At 26.8% G+C, this 22,064-nt stretch overlaps 1 protein-coding gene across 3 annotated transcripts in view; it reads right to left on the reverse strand.

Annotated features, from left to right (window-relative positions):
* Positions 1-2,758: 2,758 nt before the first annotated feature.
* LOC123269526 (kin of IRRE-like protein 2) overlaps positions 2,759-22,064 on the reverse strand; it is a 187,727-nt gene continuing 168,421 nt past the window's right edge. For 2 of the 3 annotated variants that reach the window (XM_044735279.1, XM_044735281.1), the window contains 9 exons: positions 20,426-20,628; positions 14,979-15,245; positions 14,773-14,881; positions 14,426-14,612; positions 12,699-12,837; positions 12,255-12,442; positions 12,015-12,148; positions 9,347-9,584; positions 2,759-2,937 (listed from right to left, as the gene is read on the reverse strand). In XM_044735279.1, coding sequence (XP_044591214.1) covers positions 2,830-2,937; positions 9,347-9,584; positions 12,015-12,148; positions 12,255-12,442; positions 12,699-12,837; positions 14,426-14,612; positions 14,773-14,881; positions 14,979-15,245; positions 20,426-20,628 — 1,573 coding nt within the window. In that variant the 3' untranslated portion in view covers positions 2,759-2,829. Of the gene's footprint in view, positions 2,938-6,593; positions 6,901-9,346; positions 9,585-12,014; positions 12,149-12,254; positions 12,443-12,698; positions 12,838-14,425; positions 14,613-14,772; positions 14,882-14,978; positions 15,246-20,425; positions 20,629-22,064 lie in introns of those variants that run through there. The other variant, XM_044735280.1, reaches the window with a different exon arrangement.

A 22,064-nucleotide genomic window follows, 5' to 3' on the forward strand; every position in this document is an offset into this window, starting at 1 on the left:
AGTTGCCACCAACTTAGCGACAACTTGCGGTCAACTTCCGAATTTGTAACTGTTGGCGGCAAGTTGGCTACAAGTTTCTGAGAAAAAAGAGACCAATCTACTGCCGCAATATGTCGCCAAATTTCTTGAGAAACTTATCGTTAACTTGGTGTGAAAAAGTTTCAGAGCAACTTTTGCCGACAACTTGGTGACAACTTGGTGAACAAGTTGACACCAACCGAGTTACTTTCCAAGAGTTGCCGCCAAGTTGGTGACAAGTTGCGGCAGTAGATTGACAGAAAGTTGCGGCCAACTTGGCTATCAGGGGAGACGAATGGAAATTTTGAAAAAACGTTTTTAGAGATAATAGATACTTAATTTAATAATAACTAGAATTTGAATTTGCGCGCGCAAGCGCGCGCCTGACTGTAGCATTTGCATATATTTTCATGCTTATGATATATTCGACCAATCACGTTACGAATAGTTTGATGCCACATACATTTCATCTCAATTTTATATTAGGATAAACTATTTCACCACAAAGGGTTTTTTTCAAAAATTTCATTCGTTTCGTGAAACCAATCGAAACTGCAATTGCTCTGCTGTTGGGAGTGCAACAGAGATAGTTCCGTTGAACTCCGTGAGAGCAAAGTGAGAAAAAGATGCGCCCTGATAGCCACCTTACCTATAACTTACTGTCAATCTACGTCCGCAATTTGAAGCAAACTTGACGGAAAGAATTGGCAAAGTGAGCGATTACCTATTATTAGTTACATATAACTTACTCTGCAAATAGACGTCAAAACTTGCTGTACAAGTATTTCCGTCAAATTGTAGTAAAGTTGAAAGGAAATTTAACTACAAGTTTGATTGTTAACTTGTATTCAAGTTGCGGCCGTAGATTTCCGTCAATTTGCTTACAACTGTTGTTGAGTGAAGAATTACCGCCAACTTGATGTATAAATTAACCGTAACTGCTGGAAGTCAACACTTACTGAGAAAGCGCTGACTATCAGGACGGTCTCGCCTGTTTTAAGTGAATGTGCTCCTGCGGTTGGAAATGTAGGGTTGGTTGAAGTTATTTTAGTTTCCAAATGGTAAGTTTTTCTATAATAATTATTATTTATGGTGGAGGGAAAAATCTTTTCTTAGCTTGGGGTAGAATTTTTAGATTATAAAAAAAACAAAATTTTTATGACAAAGTTAGCAGTCAAATGATAATTTTTTTTTTTTTTTTTTAATAATAAATTGTTTCGAAGAATAATTTTTAAACAATTACATTTTTAATTTTTGAAAACATCTACGTCATTTTTTTTGTCATAATTTAATTGTTAAAAAAATTATTAAGATTTAACTAGCAACCTTGCAGTCACTATGTGACTGGCCGTAATTTGTGAACTATGTATAAATAAATTTTGGTTTATTAAATGACTTTTGTTAAAATGCACAGTACTTTCTACTTTCTTAATAATTGACGTTTTTAAAAATATAAGCTCATCCCGATGTTATACTCATCAAGAGCTTTCGTTTGAGTACCCACATACATTTTGATATATTTTTCATATATACATACATATAATATATATAAATATATGAAAAATTGATGTGGATACTCAAATGAAAGGTCTTGATGAGTGTAATGTCGGGGTGAGCTTATATCTTTAAAATTGTCAATATTTCACAAGATATTTGTTAAATTGCACTGTACTTTCTTAACTAATTAATATTTTTAAAGATATAAACTCATTCCGATGTCACATTCATCAATAGCTTTCATTTGAGTACCCACATGCATTTTGATATATTTTTCATATATACATATATATAATATATATAAATATATATGAAAAATTGATGTGGGTACTCAAACGAAAGGTCTCGATGAGTGTAATGTCGGGATGAGCTAATATCTTTAAAAATGTTAATATTTCACAAGATACAATGTAATTTCTTATTTATTGACATTTTTTAGGATATAAGCTCATTCTAATGTTACACTCATCAAGAGCTTTCATTTGAGTACCCACATGCATTATTTTGATATATTTTTCATATATACATATATATATATATATATATATATATATATATATATATAATATAAATATATGAAAAATTGATATGGGTACTCAAACGAAAGGTCTCGATGAGTGTAATGTCGGGGTGAGCTTATATCTTTAAAAATGTCAATAGTTCACAAGATACTATGTAATTTCTTAATTATTGACATTTTTAAAGATATAAGCTCATCCCAATATTACACCCATCAAAAGCTTTTATTTGAGTACCCACATGCATTTTTGATTTATTTTCATATATACATATATATATATATAATATATATAAATATATGAAAAATTGATGTGGGTACTCAAACGAAAGGTCTCGATGAGTGTAACATCAGGATGAGCTTATATCTTTAAAAATGTCAATAGTTCACAAGATACGAGATCATTTTCTAATTATGTATCTAGAGATAATTATCGAATGCAGCCTAACTACTTATCATAATAAATCGACTGTCGGTGAGAATGATATGAAATCTTGAAAAAGCACAGATTCAAATTAAGACCTTTGCAATTACACTAAATTTCACTAAAAAAACCAATTTTATCATATGACTATTCTGGATACAAAATTTTTCTTATTCACTTAACAATATAGATAAATATCTACTAAATTTATTTTATTCTATTGATAGATTGAAAAAAAAACCGGATAGGTAAAATAAAAAAATAAAAACACCCTCATAAATAAGTTTTGATTGAATGTCACTTTTATTTTATTTATATTTATTCTTATTTTTATTTTCCTAATCGTATTAATATAAAATAGATAACAAATTTCTCAATGATTGATACTCGGCTTGAAGGTTGTATATTGGGGCGGTTTTTCCTTCTTGTTGTGTGGCTTCAAGGTGGCTAGACGTTCTGGCTTGAGAAACAGCTGCTCCGCCTGCACATTTATCGTCAACTACTATCTTAGAGTCATCATCATTTATATTTTTTACTATCTTTACATTTATTACCGTCTCTTTTATTTTTTGTGCTTTATATTACACTATCTCTTTTATTTACAACAGGCTACTACACATTCTACTAATCTTAAGGCAGAAAGGATTATTCCTGATAAAATCGTAAATAAATCAAATTAAACAAACCAATTTGTTTACTCTTTTTATAAGACAAATTTATATAACAAATCATAGTTTTATCAATGCAATTTTTTTTAAATAAAAAGCAAAATTCTATTATGTCAAAAAATAAAATAAAAAATATTTTTTTTGGTTTGTTTAATTTTTTTCTAGAGTATCAAACTAAATTTTGCAGGGTAATGCACATTCGGGATAAATTTTTCCACAAAATTTCAAAACTAATCAATAAAAAAAAAATAATTACGTGATAGGGAGAAAAATTCAAAAAGCATTAAGAAAAATAAAGGAGTTTAGGAGTTTTTGATAGAAGGATTCAAAATATCGAGGGTAAAGAATTATTAACAAATATAATTATAATTACATTCTTATTTTTAAACCCCTCCCACATTTTTTATTTCATTCAATATGTGCACATATTTGATTGTAAATTAATACATAGATTTTTTTTATGAACACAATAATGGCTTGAAGCTTGTCAAGTTATCTGTACTTCTTAATGTATCTTATTTTATAATTAAGTCAATTGTTATAAATAATTAAAGTCATCAAAAGAGCGCAAAAAATAAATTTTTTTTTTCTATTAACCTTAAAAATGTGGCTGAAATAATTAAAGGTAAATTTTTTTATTTAAAAAAAAATCTTAGAATCAAAAAAGCGTACATAAAAAAAATTTTATTTTTATTTTTGAATTTCTTGCTCTAGAAATTGAAAGTTTTGATTATAAAAATTGAAAAATTTCTTAAGTAGATTTTCGGGATGTTAAAATTTTATAAAAGTTTCATTTTAAGGTTTAAAAATCTAATTAAAAATTGAAAATTATTCAATTTTTATTTTTATATTCAAAAGTTTAAAATATTCAAATTCTGAAGCAAAAATTTCAAAAATAAAAATGAAAATAAATTTTTTTGTATGTTTTTGTGGTTTTAAGAACAAAAATTTATTTTTAATTATTTAAGTAAATTTTTATGTGTCAATAGAAGAAAAAAATTTTTTCATACGCCCTTTTGTTATTTAAATACAATATTAAATAAATAGTGTGAATTAATTATACAGAAAAAAATCACGGAGCGCCACGTTACATTATACAATGTAATTTTTCTATTTTTCTTTTTTCCGTGTGGTCTAACTCCTTATTTTTTAACATTTTGATGTAGTAATAGTCCGCTTATAAATTATTTGAATGATCCTAACCAAAATATCATACCTCTAATAAATATTAAATGATTTTTTAAAGTGATAATAAATTACAAACTAATTGTATTTTCGTACAAATGAAAGATTCTCTGAAATAGAGTTAGACAATTTGCTTATTAAAACATCGATTTATTTTTTTAATGATTATTTTTTTAAGTAAGAAAATTATGAAAATTAATTTAGCATATATTTAATAATTTTAAAAATTTTATAACAGATAAATTATAGCAAAAAATTTACATGTAGAAATTTTTAAAAATTAAAAATGCAATTTTTTAAAAATAAATTTTTAGAACAAATTTTTTTGTTAAATAAAATAAAAAAATTGTAAAGTGACAACTACAAGGAGAAAAATTAATTATAGTATTTACTATACGAAAATATTAACTCCTACTATCTGAAATGGTAATAAAATTAATTAGTCACAAAATAATAGGTGTTATTATTGACAATTGTACTAGTTACTATTAATAATGGTAACGATTACTATCGAAAATGATAATTGTAATTATTAAAAATTATAACTGCTGTAATCGAAGATGGTAACTGTAACCATCTCAGATTGTAAAAATTCTAAAAGAAAAAATAATATAAATTTATTTAATTTAATTCTTTATTTGCATCCATATTTCAGTTATGAACATTTTTTCCTTTAAAATATTAAAACAAATAATAACACAATCGTTTAAATTAGAGCTGTTATTGATTATTTTGAATGATTGACTATGATTATCAAAATAGCAATCATCCAAGATTTGGGTTACTAAAAAAGTCTTATTATTATCAATTATTAATATTTTTTCACAAGATAAAATAATGAAACATCATTTAATGGTTCCATTATAATTGAATTAATTGTAATCCTATCATCTATATTATTAAAAGAATATCATTAAGATAAAATACTCTATCTCTAGATTCATAATTAATAAATGAACGTATATCTTGTGAATTATTGACATTTTTACAGATATAAGCTCACTCCGACATTATACTCATCGAGACCTTTCATTTGAGTACCCACATCAATTTTTCATATATTTATATATATTATATATATGTATATATAAAAAATATATCAAAAATGCGAGTGGGTACTCAAATAAAAGCTCGTTATGATTGTAATATCGGGATGAGCTTATATCTTTATAAATGTCAATAGTTAAGAAAGTAAAGTACCCTTTAACGAAAATCATTATACAATTAAGCAAAATTTTATCTATTATAGTTTGCAATTCTTGGCAGTCACATAGGGACTGCAGGTTGTTAGTTTTAATAATTTGTGCATTGAATTTCTTCAACAGAATGCATAACTTGAACAGGTCGATGAGTTTATTTCATTTTAAATAATTAGATAATTATGATAAATAATTAGTTTAAAGCTTCATTGTATTCAAAATTTTTTTTTGAAAATCTTAGATTTTTTGAAAATTATGTTTTTTAAAAATTTTTTGTAAGATTAAAATTTTTTTTACTACACTGCGCTACAATTGCTTTTAGCTCGTTCAGAAAAGCATCCACGCTAACGGAAATTTTTAATTTTTTAAATATTTTTTACTAGCTTAGATAGTAGCTATTATTATTACTGATGGTAACTGTAACCATCAGGTTATATTAGGAATTACGATTTTGATAATAGTAGTAACTAGTTAAAATAATAATAGCTATTATTACTGGTTACCATCAGGATAGTAACTACTACAATTCAGATGGTTTACATAATAATTTAAATAATATTTACTACTATCAAATTCAGTTAATAGATTTTACCATAATTAGATAGTAAACTCTACTATAAAATTTTCTCCGTGTAACTTTAATGTCATAAGAAAATTTTTTATAATATGATTAATATTTCTAAATTATTGTAGATGTTCTTAAATCTTAAAAAATTCATGATTAACGTTCATGCTTGACAAATTAAAAATCGAGCCGATCTTTATAACCTGATTTTCTCTATAAAATTAATAAACTAATTAATAAATTTTCTCAGATCAAAAAAGTAAATAAATTTAGCACTAAAACAGTACAGACAACAAGCGACTTCAAGCATTGGTAATTTAATATTAATACAATATACAAAAAGATAATAATAAGTTTGTTTAGTCGGCAACTAATTTAATAATTGCTCAAATACAAAGCTTTTTAATGTTCCCGCAAATATATTTAAACTTATATAATACCATATCACTCTTCACGATTAATTAATATTTATATTTATATTTAAACTTTAATATTAATATATTTATATTTATAATTTATAATTTATTATATAAGTAATTTAAATTTATTAAATCATCAGTTTTAAAATTTGATTATTTATTACATTGTAATAATTAGTCATTGTATTGGTGAATCACACTTATTCGGTGAGCGTCACAGGCAGGCTTGAGCGTTCATCCCTTAAACAACAATACCTATATAGCTTCTGAGTTTGGCAATCTCATTGTTCATAGTATTTTGGGGCTACCCTTAAGAGACACGTTCATCTAGGTCCTGTAACGAGGTCGCGAAACATTCCGGATTGAATTAGAATCGTTCAGTCTTTCGGTCTTCAGCCCAGTTCCACGCTGTAACCAAAAAATTCCTACTTCCAGGTATCGCGACAAAATAATTTTTTTTTTTTCGTCTTCAATATTATTAATGATTATTTTTTTGCCACTTGCGTTAATATATACTAATTTAATGTTTTTATAATTTATAAAAAAATATCTTTTAATTAATAAAATTAGAATTTTAATATATTACAATAAATAATTAAAATTCAAGTTATACAATAATTTTTTTTATTAAAAAATTAATAAATTAAAATTTTTAATTAAATTAGTTCATGTAAATTTTAAATAGCTTCTAAATTTATAAAAAAATTTTATTTTTCATTAATTCCATTCATTTTTTTAATCACAAATAGATTAAAAAATTTGGTAATTATTTACAAATGGGGTCAATCCCATTTTGGGCCATAACTAGGTAAAAAATTAACATTATCAAATTTTTTTTTGACTCTGTTTGTTTTTACGGCGCATTTATGATAAAAAATGTCGTGAAAGAAAAAATTAAAAATTTCAATAGATTTTTTGCCTTCAAAAGTTGGAAAAAATTTTGGCTCTCATATTTTTGGATAAAATATCTATTTTATCTTTTTTTGATATATTTTTTTTTGAAAAGTACATAAAAAATGAACAGTTAAAAAAAAAGTTGATTACAATTTTATAAAAAATTTATACATTTTTTTGAAAATTTGTTAAAATTGTGATAATCAACTTTTTTTTTTAATTGTTCATTTTTTTATGTAAGGTAAAAGCTTCAATAGGTGATCACGTACCAGTATGTGATCACTCCGTGTATTTGTATATCTATATTCATAAATATAGGTATACAAATACATGGAGTGATCATATACTGGTACGTGATCATCTATTGGGGCTTTTACCTTATTTAAAAAAAAATATATTGATAAAATCAAATAAATATTTCGTTAAAAATAATGAAAATTAAAATCATTGTCCCCACTTGTAAATATTTACCAAAAATTTTAAATTAAATTATACACTGAGAAAAAAGTATTTTGATAATCACAATACTTGGTATTTTGATAATCAAAATACTTGGTATTTTGATAATCAAAATACCAAGTATTGTGATTATTCCATAATTCCATAATAAAATTGAGATGAAATGTATGTGAAACCAAACTATTCGTGATGTGATTGGTCGAATATATCATATGCATGAAAATATATGCAAACTCTATAGTCAAGGCGCGCGCTTGCGCGCGCAAATTTGAATTTTAGTCCCATATCCCATAATAAAATTGAGATGAAATGTATGTGAAACCAATTTATTCGTAATGTGATTGGTTGAAAATATTTATTCTCATTCTGATTGGTTGAAAACGAATATAATATACATAAACGACACATAAATATATCATGAAAGTAAATATGAGGCGCGGCTTGCGCGCGCAAATTAAATTCTAGTCAGAATATAAGTCAGTTCAAGACCTATACTCTGCGCAGTAAACTATAATATATGCTCTGTCACTGCCATCGACGTTTTAACACTAACAGTCAGTTTATTTGATTTATGCACTGGTAAAAATAGAATTCAACTAACATTTATTATATTAGCTTTAAAAAAATTTATTATTACACTTTTAATTTTAATTTTAATTTGTTTTGTTAGCTTTATAAGTCAATTGATTTGTGCCAGTAAAGTGAGGTTATAAACATCTAATAGTCTGTTATACTGATATACTGATAATCAGTATACCTAGGTATTGTGATAATCAGTATACTTATTGTGATAATCAGTATACTTATTGTGATAATAAAAATACCACGTATTCTTAGTAGCACAATACCAAGTATTCTGATTATCAAAAAAAAATATCCTTAGTAGCAAAATACTTTTTTCTCAGTGTATTAATTTTTCATTAAAATTTTTATCCAAGATATTTATTTTTTGTCCCAAAAATATTCAATAAAAATTACCAAAAATATTAACGCTGGTAATTTTTTCTTTAATTAAATAATTTTTCAAAAAATCAAAAACAATAAATTTGAAAATAAAAAAAAATATCCCCAGATATTTATTGAAATTGAGAAGTTGGTGGTAGGTCCAGGTATGGAGAAGGATCATCTTGCTAGCATGCTTGGGAATCTACAAAAAACGGTGCAAATATTGATTCTAATGGACTCAAAAAATATAATAATTTAGTCTCTTTCTCAAAATTTAACAAAAAAGTATAACATGAAATTTTTTAAAATAAATATTAAAATTGAGAAATATTAAAAGCAAATATTAAAGTTGAGTAATGAATTTTTGAGACAAATAAAACAAAAAAGAAAGAGACTAATTGAAGTGATTTTGCCGAAGCGCTAACAAGACAATCAACAAATTGACTACATCTATTTAAACAAGGGCTGGGGGTGAAAAGTCTAGCATCCATCCAAGTTCTCCATCATGGACTTGGACTCGAATCCTCTACAACCAACTTTATGCGTTAAGTCTGACCTGAAGTGTGTACTGAGGTCCATGAAGTTGTTGGGTGTGGTGATGATGCCTCTGGTAGTGTGGCTCGTGCAGAGGCTCATGCCGATTTAGTTGATAACAGTCTTGTTGGTACTGTTGAGTCGGTACTGGCTTCAACACGTGATTTTGACGTTTCTCTGATGTAAATTGTTCTCTCGCTCGCTCCATTGGCTCCACGCTCAGCCTTGGATCTTCTATCATTGCATTTGACGCTTTTGTACTGGAAATCATTCAATTTAGTTACATGGAAATCGTTCTATTGTGTTTCATGGATTACGTAACGTTAACAATTGGGAAAGGGGTAGTTTGAAATTAAAAAAATGATGGATTATTAATACTAGCAACCTTGCAGTCACTATGTGACTGCCGTGACTCGTGAACTATAAATAAATAAAATTTTGCTTTAATAAATAATTACTTTTGTAAAATTGTACTGCACTTCGTTAAAGATTGACGTTTTTAAAAATATAAGCTCATCCTGATGTTACACTCATCAAGAGCTTTCATTTGAGTACCCACATGCATTTTCATATATTCTTCATATATACATATATATAATATATATAAATATATGAAAATTTGATGTGGGTACTCAAATGAAAGGTATCGATGAGTATGTCATCAGGATGAGCTTATATCCTTAAAAATGTCAATTGTTCACAAGATGCAAGTTAATTTCTTAATTATTGACATTTTTTAGAATATAAGCTCATCCCGTGGTTACACTCATCAAGAGCTTTCATTTGAGTACCCACATGCATTTTGATATATTTTTCATACATACATATATATAATACATTCAAATATATGAAAAATTGATGTGGGTACTTAAATGAAAGGTCTCGATGAGTATATCATCAGGATGAGCTTATATCTTTAAAAATGTTAATATATCACAAGATACAATTTAATTTCTTAATTATTGACATTTTTTAGGATATAAGCTCATCCCAATGTTACACTCCTCAAGAGCTTTCATTTAAGTACCCACATGCATTTTGATATATTTTTCATATATATATATATATATATATATATATATATATATATATATATATATATATGTATATATATATATATATATATATATATATATATATATATATATAGCATATATGCATATATATATATATATATATATATATATATATTTATATATATATATATATGTATATATAATATATATAAATATATGAAAATTTGATGTGGGTACTCAAATGAAAGGTCTCGATAAGTATGTCATCAGGATGAGCTTATATTCTTAAAAATGTCAATTGTTCACAAAATGCAAGGTAATTTCTTAATTATTGACATTTTTTAGAATATAAGCTCATCCCGAGGTTACACTCATCAAGAGCTTTCATTTGAGTACCCACATGCATTTTGATATATTTTTCATATATGTATATGGTATTTGTGAAATATATAAATATATCAAATATATGAAAAATTGATTTGGGTACTCAAATGAAAGGCCTTGATGAATGTAACATCAGGATGAGCTTATATTTTTAAAAATGTCAATAGTTCACAAGATACAAGGTCATTTCTTAATTACGTATCTAGAGATAGCGCATTTTCGAATGCAGCCTTAATATTTATCATAATAAATTGACTATCGGTGAGAATGATATGAAACCTTGTAAAGGCACAAATTCAAGACCTTTGCAATGACATTTCTCTAAATTAAATTTCACTATTTCACTAAATTTCACGCAATTAAATTTCACTAAAAAAAAAACCGACTTTATCATATGACTATCCTGGAGACAAAATTTTTCTTACTCTCTTAATAATATAGATTGTTATTTTAAAGTTTTGTTTTGCACGAGTATTGTTTTTTATTTTGTTAGATATTGTGCGATTTATAGTTCAAGCTATATGCATTAATTTGATTTATTACTCTGTCGAGTTATCTTAAATTAATAATTCAATTTATGAGTGCTTTTGCTGTGCAAGCAGTGTAATGAGACCGGTTGAATTATTAACTTCTTGTAGGGACTAATCTTCTTTGTCAGAATTTTATATTATTTTATTCGCTGGAGAAATATCATGAAAATTAGATTTTTTTTTAATAAAACAATTAATTAAAATCCATGAAATTTTCAACAATTACAATAGCTAAGTATTAAAATTTAGCTAAATATTAAAATATTAAAATTTTATAGTTAAGCTTCAATTAATTAATCATTAATTTTTTTATTTTTCGAAAGTTTGAATTTTTGGGAAAAATTAATTATAATTTTATAATTAATAAAATTTTTAATAATTGCAATAATTAATTATTAAAACTTTGTAATTAACTTTTAATTAATTTATCATTAATTGTTTTTATTTATTGAATTTTAATAAAATATTAATTATTTATTATTATCAATAAAACTTTTAACAATGACTTAATAAATTAATTAATAAATTTTCGTATTTAAACTTTACTTTACTTATTAAATAAATTAAAAAATTACGAATTTTTAAATAAGATTATTTAAATTAAATAATAATACATCACAAAAGAGGAATTATAATCTAAAGAAGAACAATTTGTAAATGGAGTGCGGTATGTAGCCGGTTAAAAGCATTTAATGGAATAGAATTGTCACACTTAAAGTTTCGTCTGTAAAGTTTACTCATGAATAAATATAAATCTTACCAGTGAACTTGCTGAAGCGTCGGGCCAGTGTTTCTGGAGACGCAACATCTGTCTGAACGGAGAAAACAAATGAAACCCATTATCAAAACCGAGAGGACGGTGAATCCCGCCACTGCTCCAATAACCAGCGGTATCTATAAATTATTTATAATTATTATTTTATTTTAAATTTCCCGCTAAAAAAATTTAAAATTTTCAAAAATCGGGAAATTAATTTTTTTTTTAAATAATTTAATTAACCTGGCCTGGCTCGTCTACTCGCAGCATCAATGTCCGCCTATCGCTCCCGCGGTCATTTTCAACAATTACGTAATAAAGTCTTTGGTCCTCTTTAACAGTACTAGTTAACTCTAAAGTTGCAACAAAACAATCTTCTAATGGCAGTGGTTCTAAGTCTAATGCTCTGTACCGCGACTCCAACACTTCACCTGTTGATAAATTTTTTTTTTTTAATTAAAAAAAAAATAATTGATCGTTATTAATTGATATTTTTGTTAACACTTCAAACTATTTCGTGCAATAACTTAAAAAGTCGCAGGTGAGAAAAACTGAAATTTAAATGTCTAAAAAAACAAATTTTGCAGCAAAATAATACAAAATTATTGAAAAAATAAAACAAATAAAACAAAAAGGCAAACCAAATAGATTACGAAGACTCTAAACTGGAAAATCGATGGATCTAACCGGCATGGAGTCTCGTGCTGCCCCACTCCCAGGCGACCAGTCGCGGCTTTGGATTCGAGCACAATCTGATTTCCAATCTGGCGGGATTTCCTTCTGTTGTCGATACGATGTATTTCTCGGTGCTTAATGGCTTCACTATCTTTAATCACAAACAGATCCTTTATGGTCAACTGTTTATTTGTTTATAAATTGTAATTCATCTGGTATCAATTTAGTTTGCTTCAAATTTAATAATTCAATTTATCGCGTTACTAATTTTAAAAGGCCGTATGGAAAAAAATTCCTCTGAAAGTTTGAGTTAAAGAAAAATTTAGAAAATTTACAGTTGAGGAGTTGAGTTTCAAAAGGGTATCTTTTCATTTTTGATTAATCGAGACAAAAAACTGGTTATCTTCAATTATAAATATTCTTATTGAACTTTTTTATTTTAGCTATGAAGTTTTATTGATTATAAAGCTACAATTCGGTTTTCATTTAGAAATCTTTATAATTCTCTAATTAATTAATATTTAATAGTTCAAAAAACTTTTTTTTTTAAATATGAAAAGATACCTTTTTGAAAATCAGCTCCTCAGTTTTACTCTTGTTATGGTGAGCTTATATCTTGATAAATGTCAATAATTAAGAAATGACGTATTTTGCCAGCTGATGATATTTTTAACGATATAAGCTCATCCTGATGTTACGCTCATCGAGACCTTTCATTTGAATACCCACACGAATTTTTTCATATATTTTATATATATGATATATTTCATATTTGTGAAATATATAAAATATATGAAAAAATTTGTATGGGTATTCAAATGAAAGGTCTCGATGAGTGTAACATCAGGATGAGCTTATATCTTGAAAAATGTCAATAATTAAGAAATGACGTTGTATTTTGTCTACTAATGATATTTTTAACGATATAAGCTCATCCTGAAGTTACACTTATCAAGACCTTTCATTTGAATACCCACACGAATTTTTTTTATATATTTTATATATTCCACAAATATGATAAATATCATATATATCAAATATATGGAAAAAATCGTGTTTGTACTCAAATGAAAGGTCTCGATGAGCATAACTTCATGATGAGCTTACATCTTAATAAGTGCCAATAATTAAGAAATGACGTTGTATTTTGTCTACTAATGATATTTTTAACGATATAAGCTCATCCTGAAGTTACACTTATCAAGACCTTTCATTTGAATACCCACATGAATTTTACCAAATATTTCATACATATGATATTTCTCATATATATGAATATATAAAGTATATAAAAAATTCGTGTAGGTATTCAAATTAAAGGTCTCGATGAGCGTAACATTAGGATGAGCTTATGTCTTAGAAAATGTCAATAATTAAGTAACGACGTTGCATTTTGTCCACTGATAATATTTTTAAATTTTATTCTTCCGAGTATATTATTTTTCATGTAAATTTAAAAGTAATTTTTTCCAAAAAATTTGTACTTTTTAAGCGCAAATGAATGTCGATAAAATTCTTTTTTTTTCATTTCATTTTTTCACTAAACTTTAACAATTCTGTTATTTTTAAATTGATTGGAGCTAAATATTTTTTTATACGCTCTTTTAAGTAACTAGATAATTGGTTCAATTTTTATTAAATCGAAGCTCAAAACTAAATCAATTATCAGTTTTATTAATGATTTAAAAAAAAAAAATGAAATAAAATGAAAATAATTGCTAAAGTTAATGAATTTTTACCCTCGGAGCTCCAACAACTTCCAGAGATACTGGAATGCTCTTAACTTCACGAACTTTTCCATTTATCGTGTTGGACGCTAGACATATATATTGACCCTGTTGCTCATAAGTAACATTTGTAAGAATTAGACGTTGACCTTTCCCACACTCAGCTGGAGGTCTTCCATCAGTAAACACTTGTTCCCATCTATAAAAACATTTTCCCTCAATTTAGTTGGAATTGAAACAGTAATGTCGTTTTTATCGCTTCACATTGAATTAAATTTAATTAAAAAAATGAAGAAAAAAAAAAGTCATTGACGATTAAAATAGAAAAATAAAATTAAGTTTATTAAAATAATATTTACCTGTATTCAGCAGGTGGCATAGCGTCGGCATTGCATTCAAAAGAAGCTCCGGAGTAGAGAAGCGCGGTTGACAATCGATCTGGTCCAACAGAGTCTATTTTCGGCGGAACTGATAGCAATTACAATTAAATGAAATTAATAAAGTAAATTGAATTTGAATTTGAACTTGGAATGGGTATTGTTTTAAATATAGATGGAATAATTACAATTAATGGATATTTGAACGGAAACTGGGCTACTTTCACCCTCAGTATTGGATGCCGAGCAAACGTAGGTCGCGGCGTGATTTCTATGGACTGGTGAATACATCAAAGCTTCCCCAATACCGACAACTTCCATGTCTGCGCCTTTTATTCGTTTCCATAGAATTGATGCTGTTGGATTTGCATTTGCGAGGCATCGGATTTCTAATTTATCCCGGCCTTCTTCTAATGGCCCTACTGGCACTCCGACGAGCCGAGTTTCTGGCGCATCTGAACAAATTTAACGTTTAATTAGTGAGCAGCAATCATGTGTACTTTATACTGATTTTTTATTACAATTAAACGATTTTAATCAAGTCGTAAAATTAGTCTTGAAATTTAAATTAATGTCAGGGATAATTTTTTATAATTAAAAAAAAATTTTTTATTGTTCAAAAAAGTTAGATAAGGCTCTGAGGATTGTTAATTTTTTTTTTTTTAGTACCGATATTATTAATAATCACAAAATAAAAAATTTTATCTATGAAAATATAAAATTTTGCAAAAATAAAAATTTTAATTCAAATTAAAATAATAAATAAATTAGAATAACTAGCAACCTTGCAGTCACTATGTGACTGTCGTAAATTGTGAACCATAAATAAATAAAATTTTGCTGTATTCAATAATTACTTTCGTTAAATTACACTGTACTTGCTTAACTATTGACGTCTTTAAAGATATAAGCTCATCCCGATGTTACACTCATTAAGAACTTTCATTTAAGTACCCACATGCATTCTTGATATATTTTTTATATATTCATATATATCAGATATATAAATATATAAAATATATGAAAAATTGATGTGGGTACTTAAATGAAAAGTTTTGATGAGTGTAACATCGGGATGAGCTTATATTTTTAAATCTGTGAATATTTCACAAGATATTTGTTAAATTGCTCTGTACTTTCTTAACTATTGACGTTTTTAAAGATATAAGCTCATCCCGATGTTGCACTCATCAAGAGCTTTCATTTGAGTACCCATATGCATTTTGATATATTTTTCATATATTCATATATATAAATATATAAAATATATGAAAAATTGATGTGGGTATTCAAATAAAAGGTCTTGATGAGAGTAACATCGGGATGAGCTTATATAATTCAAAATGTCAATATTTCACAAAATACAAGGTCATTGCTTAATTATTGACATTTTTAAAGATATAAGCTTATCCCGATGTTACACTCATCAAGAGCTTTCATTTGAGTACTCACATGCACTTTTGATATATTTTTCATATATTCATATATATATAAATATATGAAATATATAAAAAATTGATGTGGGTACTCAAATGAAAGGTCTTGATGAGTGTTACATCGGGATGAGCTTATATTTTTAAATCTGTGAATATTTCACAAGATATTTGTTAAATTGCTCTGTACTTTCTTAACTATTGACGTTTTTAAAGATATAAGCTCATCCCGATGTTGCACTCATCAAGAGCTTTCATTTGAGTACCCACATGCATTTTGATATATTTTTCATATATTCATATATATAAATATATAAAATATATAAAAAATTGATGTGGGTATTTAAATAAAAGGTCTTGATGAGAGTAACATCGGGATGAGCTTATATAATTCAAAATGTCAATATTTCACAAAATACAAGGTCATTGCTTAATTATTGACATTTTTAAAGATATAAGCTCATCCCGATGTTACACTCATCAAGAGCTTTCATTTGAGTACCCACATGCACTTTTGATATATTTTTCATATATTCATATGTATATATATATATATGAAATATATGAAAAATTGATGTGGGTACTCAAATGAAAGGTCTTGATGAGTGTAACATCGGGATGAGCTTATATCTTTAAAAATGTCAATAGTTCACAAGTCACAAGGTAATTTCTTAATTATGTATCTAGATACAGAGCATTTTTGAATGCAGCCTAAATACTTATCATCATAAATTGATTATTGGTGCGAATGATATGAAACCTTGAAAAGGCATAAATTCAAGTCAAAACTTTTCCAACGATACCAAATTCAACCATAAAAACTCATTTTATCATATAAATACACAAAATTTTGCTTGTTCTCTTAATAATGCAGATTACTTGGAAAATTTTTTTCAATTTTAAATTTTTGAATAAAATTTCAATCCAAATTTTTTTGAGTGTAAAAAAATTCTAAAATCTTATAATTAAAAAAATTTTTTTTAATTATTTGAAAAATTAATAAAGTAAATTGCAAGTCTATAAATAATAAAAAAGAAAAAAAAATAACTCGAGATCTAAATTACGAAAAAAAAAAAAAAAAAAAAAAAATAAACGAATTAGAAAAAGTAGATGAAATATATAAAGCGTAAGCCTCCGAAAGTAAGTTAGTCACATGATACTCCAATTAAATTTTTTGTCGTTTGTGCCGGTTATGAGGGTGTGTGGTATACGGGGGTGGGGTTTGAGGAGGAAAAAAATCGAGCGGATAGCTTTCGCAGCTGTCCATTTCACGTAACAATGATTTCAAAATACGCGCGAACGAATACCTGCTGACCCATTCCCAATTTTAGCTTTCCATTCTCCATTATTATATCCAGGCTTATACAACGTGTCACATACCAAATAGTTGGGTGTGCGTGCATACACAGCTTTTTGAATATGAGGGACAATTGTCGCCATATTAAAAGAGCTGAGGATTGACTGCGGGCTAAAACTGTACTATATACGCGAAAAGTATAAATTCATACATACACAGCTGAAAGTGCCAACATGACCCGCTTTTTTTCTCCAATTTTTTGACGACTCAAACGTGTGAAATACGTCAGCAAAAATGAAATGTAACCACCGCCATCGGCACTCCTGATTTTTATATTTTTCGCACTTCAATCGTTCAAGAACTATCCGCAAATTATTCGCCTTTTTTTAGGTCATCTGTTTGAATTAATGTCACTTTCATGTGTTACGTATATTGAGTAATTTTTTAAAAATTACTAACACCAATATTTTTTGTTTTTTTATCAATTAACTGATCGGACAATTGTTGAATTGCCGATAGAAATTTCAAATAATTTTTTAATCACTTTTTTTCATCAACAAAAATATTAATTACAAAATTAAATATCCTGAAGAAATAAAAATCTGAACAATTGTAATTTATATAATTAAAAAAATAAGGAAAAAAGTTTGGAAAATCGAAAAGGGCACGCCTCATAACGCTCATTTATTTTTTAAGAAAAAAATTAATAGTGTAATTGATTAAAAAGAAAAATAATGATTAAGAAAAGAAAAGAGAGAAATAAGAAAAATTGCTTAAACATGACGAGTTGGGTATAAAGCACAACCTCACGCGCTTCGCGCTATTTGTACATGTGTATCGTAGTAAATTTTAATAAAAATTTAATTTAAAAAAAAAATATGTAAACTATACACAGTAAAAAATTTTGCGTCAATGCGTCAAAAATTTTTATGTTAAATATTTAACACTTTTTTGTGTTAATTTAAAACTTTTCTGTATTAATTTAACACAATAAATGTTAAATTTACACATAAAAGTGTTAAATATTTAACACAAAATTTTTTGACACAATGACGCAAAATTTTTTACTGTGTAGACTACTGACATGAAATACGGCACCAGTTCATCGAATTCTTAAACTAATAAAAAAAGCCCGAGGTCTCGAAATATCAATTTGTTCTTGAGTAATCTTTAGTACATCCAAAATGGAGTGACATCAGTACGTCCGCGTAAAATTTTATTCAAAAAGTTTTTTTTTTCAAAATAGCAAGTTTAAATGATTTTAAAAATTATAAGATGGTTTTATTTAAGTATTTTCTCGGTGTACATCTACTTATCTTATTATATAAGTACAATATGGTTGTGATAGAGGCATTCGATCACAAAATTGCTCAACTTTAACGAGTCGAGTATAAAGCACAACCTCACGCGCTTCGCGCTATGAGTCGTGCAATTTTGTCTCCGGCGTATTTATATAATAGAAGAGGTTTGTTTTTTGGTAAATTTAGTATAATTGGAAAAATCTCTTTCTAAGTTTGTATTTTTTTTTATATTTTTTGGCTATATGGTTAATTTTTATACGTTTTTCGAGCAGTTCACGGAAAAAAGAAAAATAGAAAAATTACATTATATAATGTAACGTGGCGCTCCCTTATGAAAATTGAAAAAATTACAGTTTCAGATTGTAATTATTACAAATTTTGTAAAAATTACATTGTAAAATGTAAATATTACGTTAAAAGCTCTGAAAATTAACATTCAAAGTTTAAATTTAGAAAAATTTTATTTTTAGCTGTAATTTTTTTATTTTTTAATATAACGGGACAGTTATTACTATTTATGATGTAATTTTTCAAGTTTTTTTTCCGGGTTTTGTCTGTAAGCTAATTCCGTCACATTTGTCCATTAAACTATAGGCGATTGATCTTGTAATGATAATATGTTTAATTGATTGATTCTGTAATGATATTATTTTAAAAATTTTTTTTATAAGTACCCAATCTATCAATTATATATTGTGATAAAAAATATCGAAAAATCATTAAGCCAAAATTTATTTTATTTATAATTAATAAACAAATATTATGATTTTTGAAATTTCTTAAAATTTGTCCGACTTTTCTTTATAAATGCAAAAAAAAATTTTTTTTTTTTTAAATAATAGTCTTAAATTCCTACAAAAATTTCTTAAAGTTTTTTTTCGAATTAACTAATTTTCCAAGTAACATTTTTAATGTTTTAAACACATTAACCTATTTCCAATTGTTACAAAAATTAAAATAAAAAACACAAAGCCCGAATCGGTCAAGTTGTTCTCAATCGATACGCTCTCCAATATAACAAACAGGATTTAATTTTTATTTACATAGATAGATTTTATTTGTTGATAAACATAATGAATTTATGTAGAATGATAAAGTCCAAATTGAAATTTGGAATCTCCGGAATCTAAATTAATTCAGTGAATCGTTTATTCAGTGGGTTTTTCAGTGAATCAACCTCCGGGTAGCGTGAATCCCGGTCAGTGGTCACGTAGTGGACCCGAGATCGATGCCGATTAAAGTGAAGTAGATATCCTATACAGAATCACAAGGTGGTTGAAATACGATGCTGGTATATATGAAAGGATTGGACATGTTGAGCCACTGAAATAGAAGAGGGGTCAGAAAAACCGCACCAATAAGAATGAGAAGAGAATAAAAGTTTACCGAGAAAGAATATAAATATTATTCGAGTAGAGTGCTTTTTGTCCCGAGTGTTTTCTCAGTAACGTTACTTTTTTTTCGATTTATTTTATTGGTCATTTTATATTATTTTTTAATAAAAATGTTCATGTTTGCAATATTAATATGTTAACATTAAATATTAATAATTAATAATGAAATAATTTTTATTATTTAGAAATAATTGAAATTTGTTGACTCACAAGTAACATCAAACCGCACTTCAACATTAGAAGTTTTCGTAGGATATGCCGGATGATTGGCTTCGCATCGAATGAGGTGTCCATATCTGGAGCGATCTGCCTCGATATCGCAAACACTCCTGGTGGACCACGTTCGTGGGTTATCAATCTCCGTGGCATTTACTTGCGGCCTCGTGGTTCTCAGCTCCGTGTCCCTCAGATACCTGCACGTACACCCACACTTTCATTATCAAATCCACACTCTAGATGCTTCAGTACCAAATCAGTACAATACATACATACGTATACGTATACATTTATAAATAAAATCACTTTAAATTTATAATATATAATAAATCGGGTGTCCCATTTAAAAATATAGTAACTGTGACAGTTAAATAATGACTTTTGTTAAATTGCTCTGTACTATCTTAAATATTAATGTTCTTAAAGATATAAGCTCATCCCGATGTTGCACTCACCAAGAGCTTTTATTTGAGTACCCACATGCTTTTTTATATATTTTTCATATATACATAAATATAATATATAATATATATAAATATATGAAAAATTGATGTGGGTACTCAAATGAAAGGTCTTGATGAGTGTAATATCGGGATGAGTTTATATCTTTAAAAATGTCAATAGTTCACGAGATACAAGGTCATTCCTTAATTATTGACATTTTTAAAGATATAAGCTCATCCCGATGTTACACTCATCAAGAGCTTTTATTTGAGTACCCACATGTCTTTTTATATATTTTTCATATATACGTAAGTATAATATATAAAATATATAAATATATGAAAAATTGATGTGGGTACTTAAATGAAAGGTCTTGATGAGTTTATATCTTTAAAAATGTCAATAGTTCACGAGATACAAGGTCATTCCTTAATTATTGACATTTCTAAAGATATAAGCTCATCCCGATGTTACACTCATCAAGAGCTTTTATTTGAGTACCCACTTGTCTTTTTATATATTTTTCATATATACATAAGTATAATATATAAAATATATAAATATATGAAAAATTGATGTGGGTACTTAAATGAAAGGTCTTGATGAGTTTATATCTTTAAAAATGTCAATAGTTCACGAGATACAAGGTCATTCCTTAATTATAGACATTTTTAAAGATATAAGCTCATCCCGATGCTACACTCATCAAGAGCTTTCATTTGAGTACCCACATGAATTTTGATATATTTTTCATATATACATATATATAATACATGAAATATATGAAAAATTGATGTAAGTACTCAAATGAAAGGTCTCGATGAGTGTAATGTCGGGGTGAGTTTATATCTTTAAAAATGTCAATAGTTTACGAGATACAAGGTCATTTTTAATTATTGAGATTTTTAAAGATATAAGCTCATCCCGATGTTACTCATCAAGAGCTTTTATTTGAGTACCCACATGCATTTTTATATATTTTTTCATATATACATATATATATAGTATATATAAATATATAAAAAATTGATGTGGGTACTCAAATGAAAGGTCTCGATGAGTGTAATGTTGGGGTACGCTTATATCTTTAAAAATATCAATATTTCGCAAGATAAAAGGTAATTTTTTAATTATGTATCTAGAAATAGAGCAGTTTCAAATGCAACATAAATACTTATCATCATAAACT

This window comes from Cotesia glomerata, linkage group LG7, assembly GCF_020080835.1.
Source record: "Cotesia glomerata isolate CgM1 linkage group LG7, MPM_Cglom_v2.3, whole genome shotgun sequence".
Classification (NCBI taxonomy): Eukaryota; Metazoa; Arthropoda; class Insecta; order Hymenoptera; family Braconidae; genus Cotesia; species Cotesia glomerata.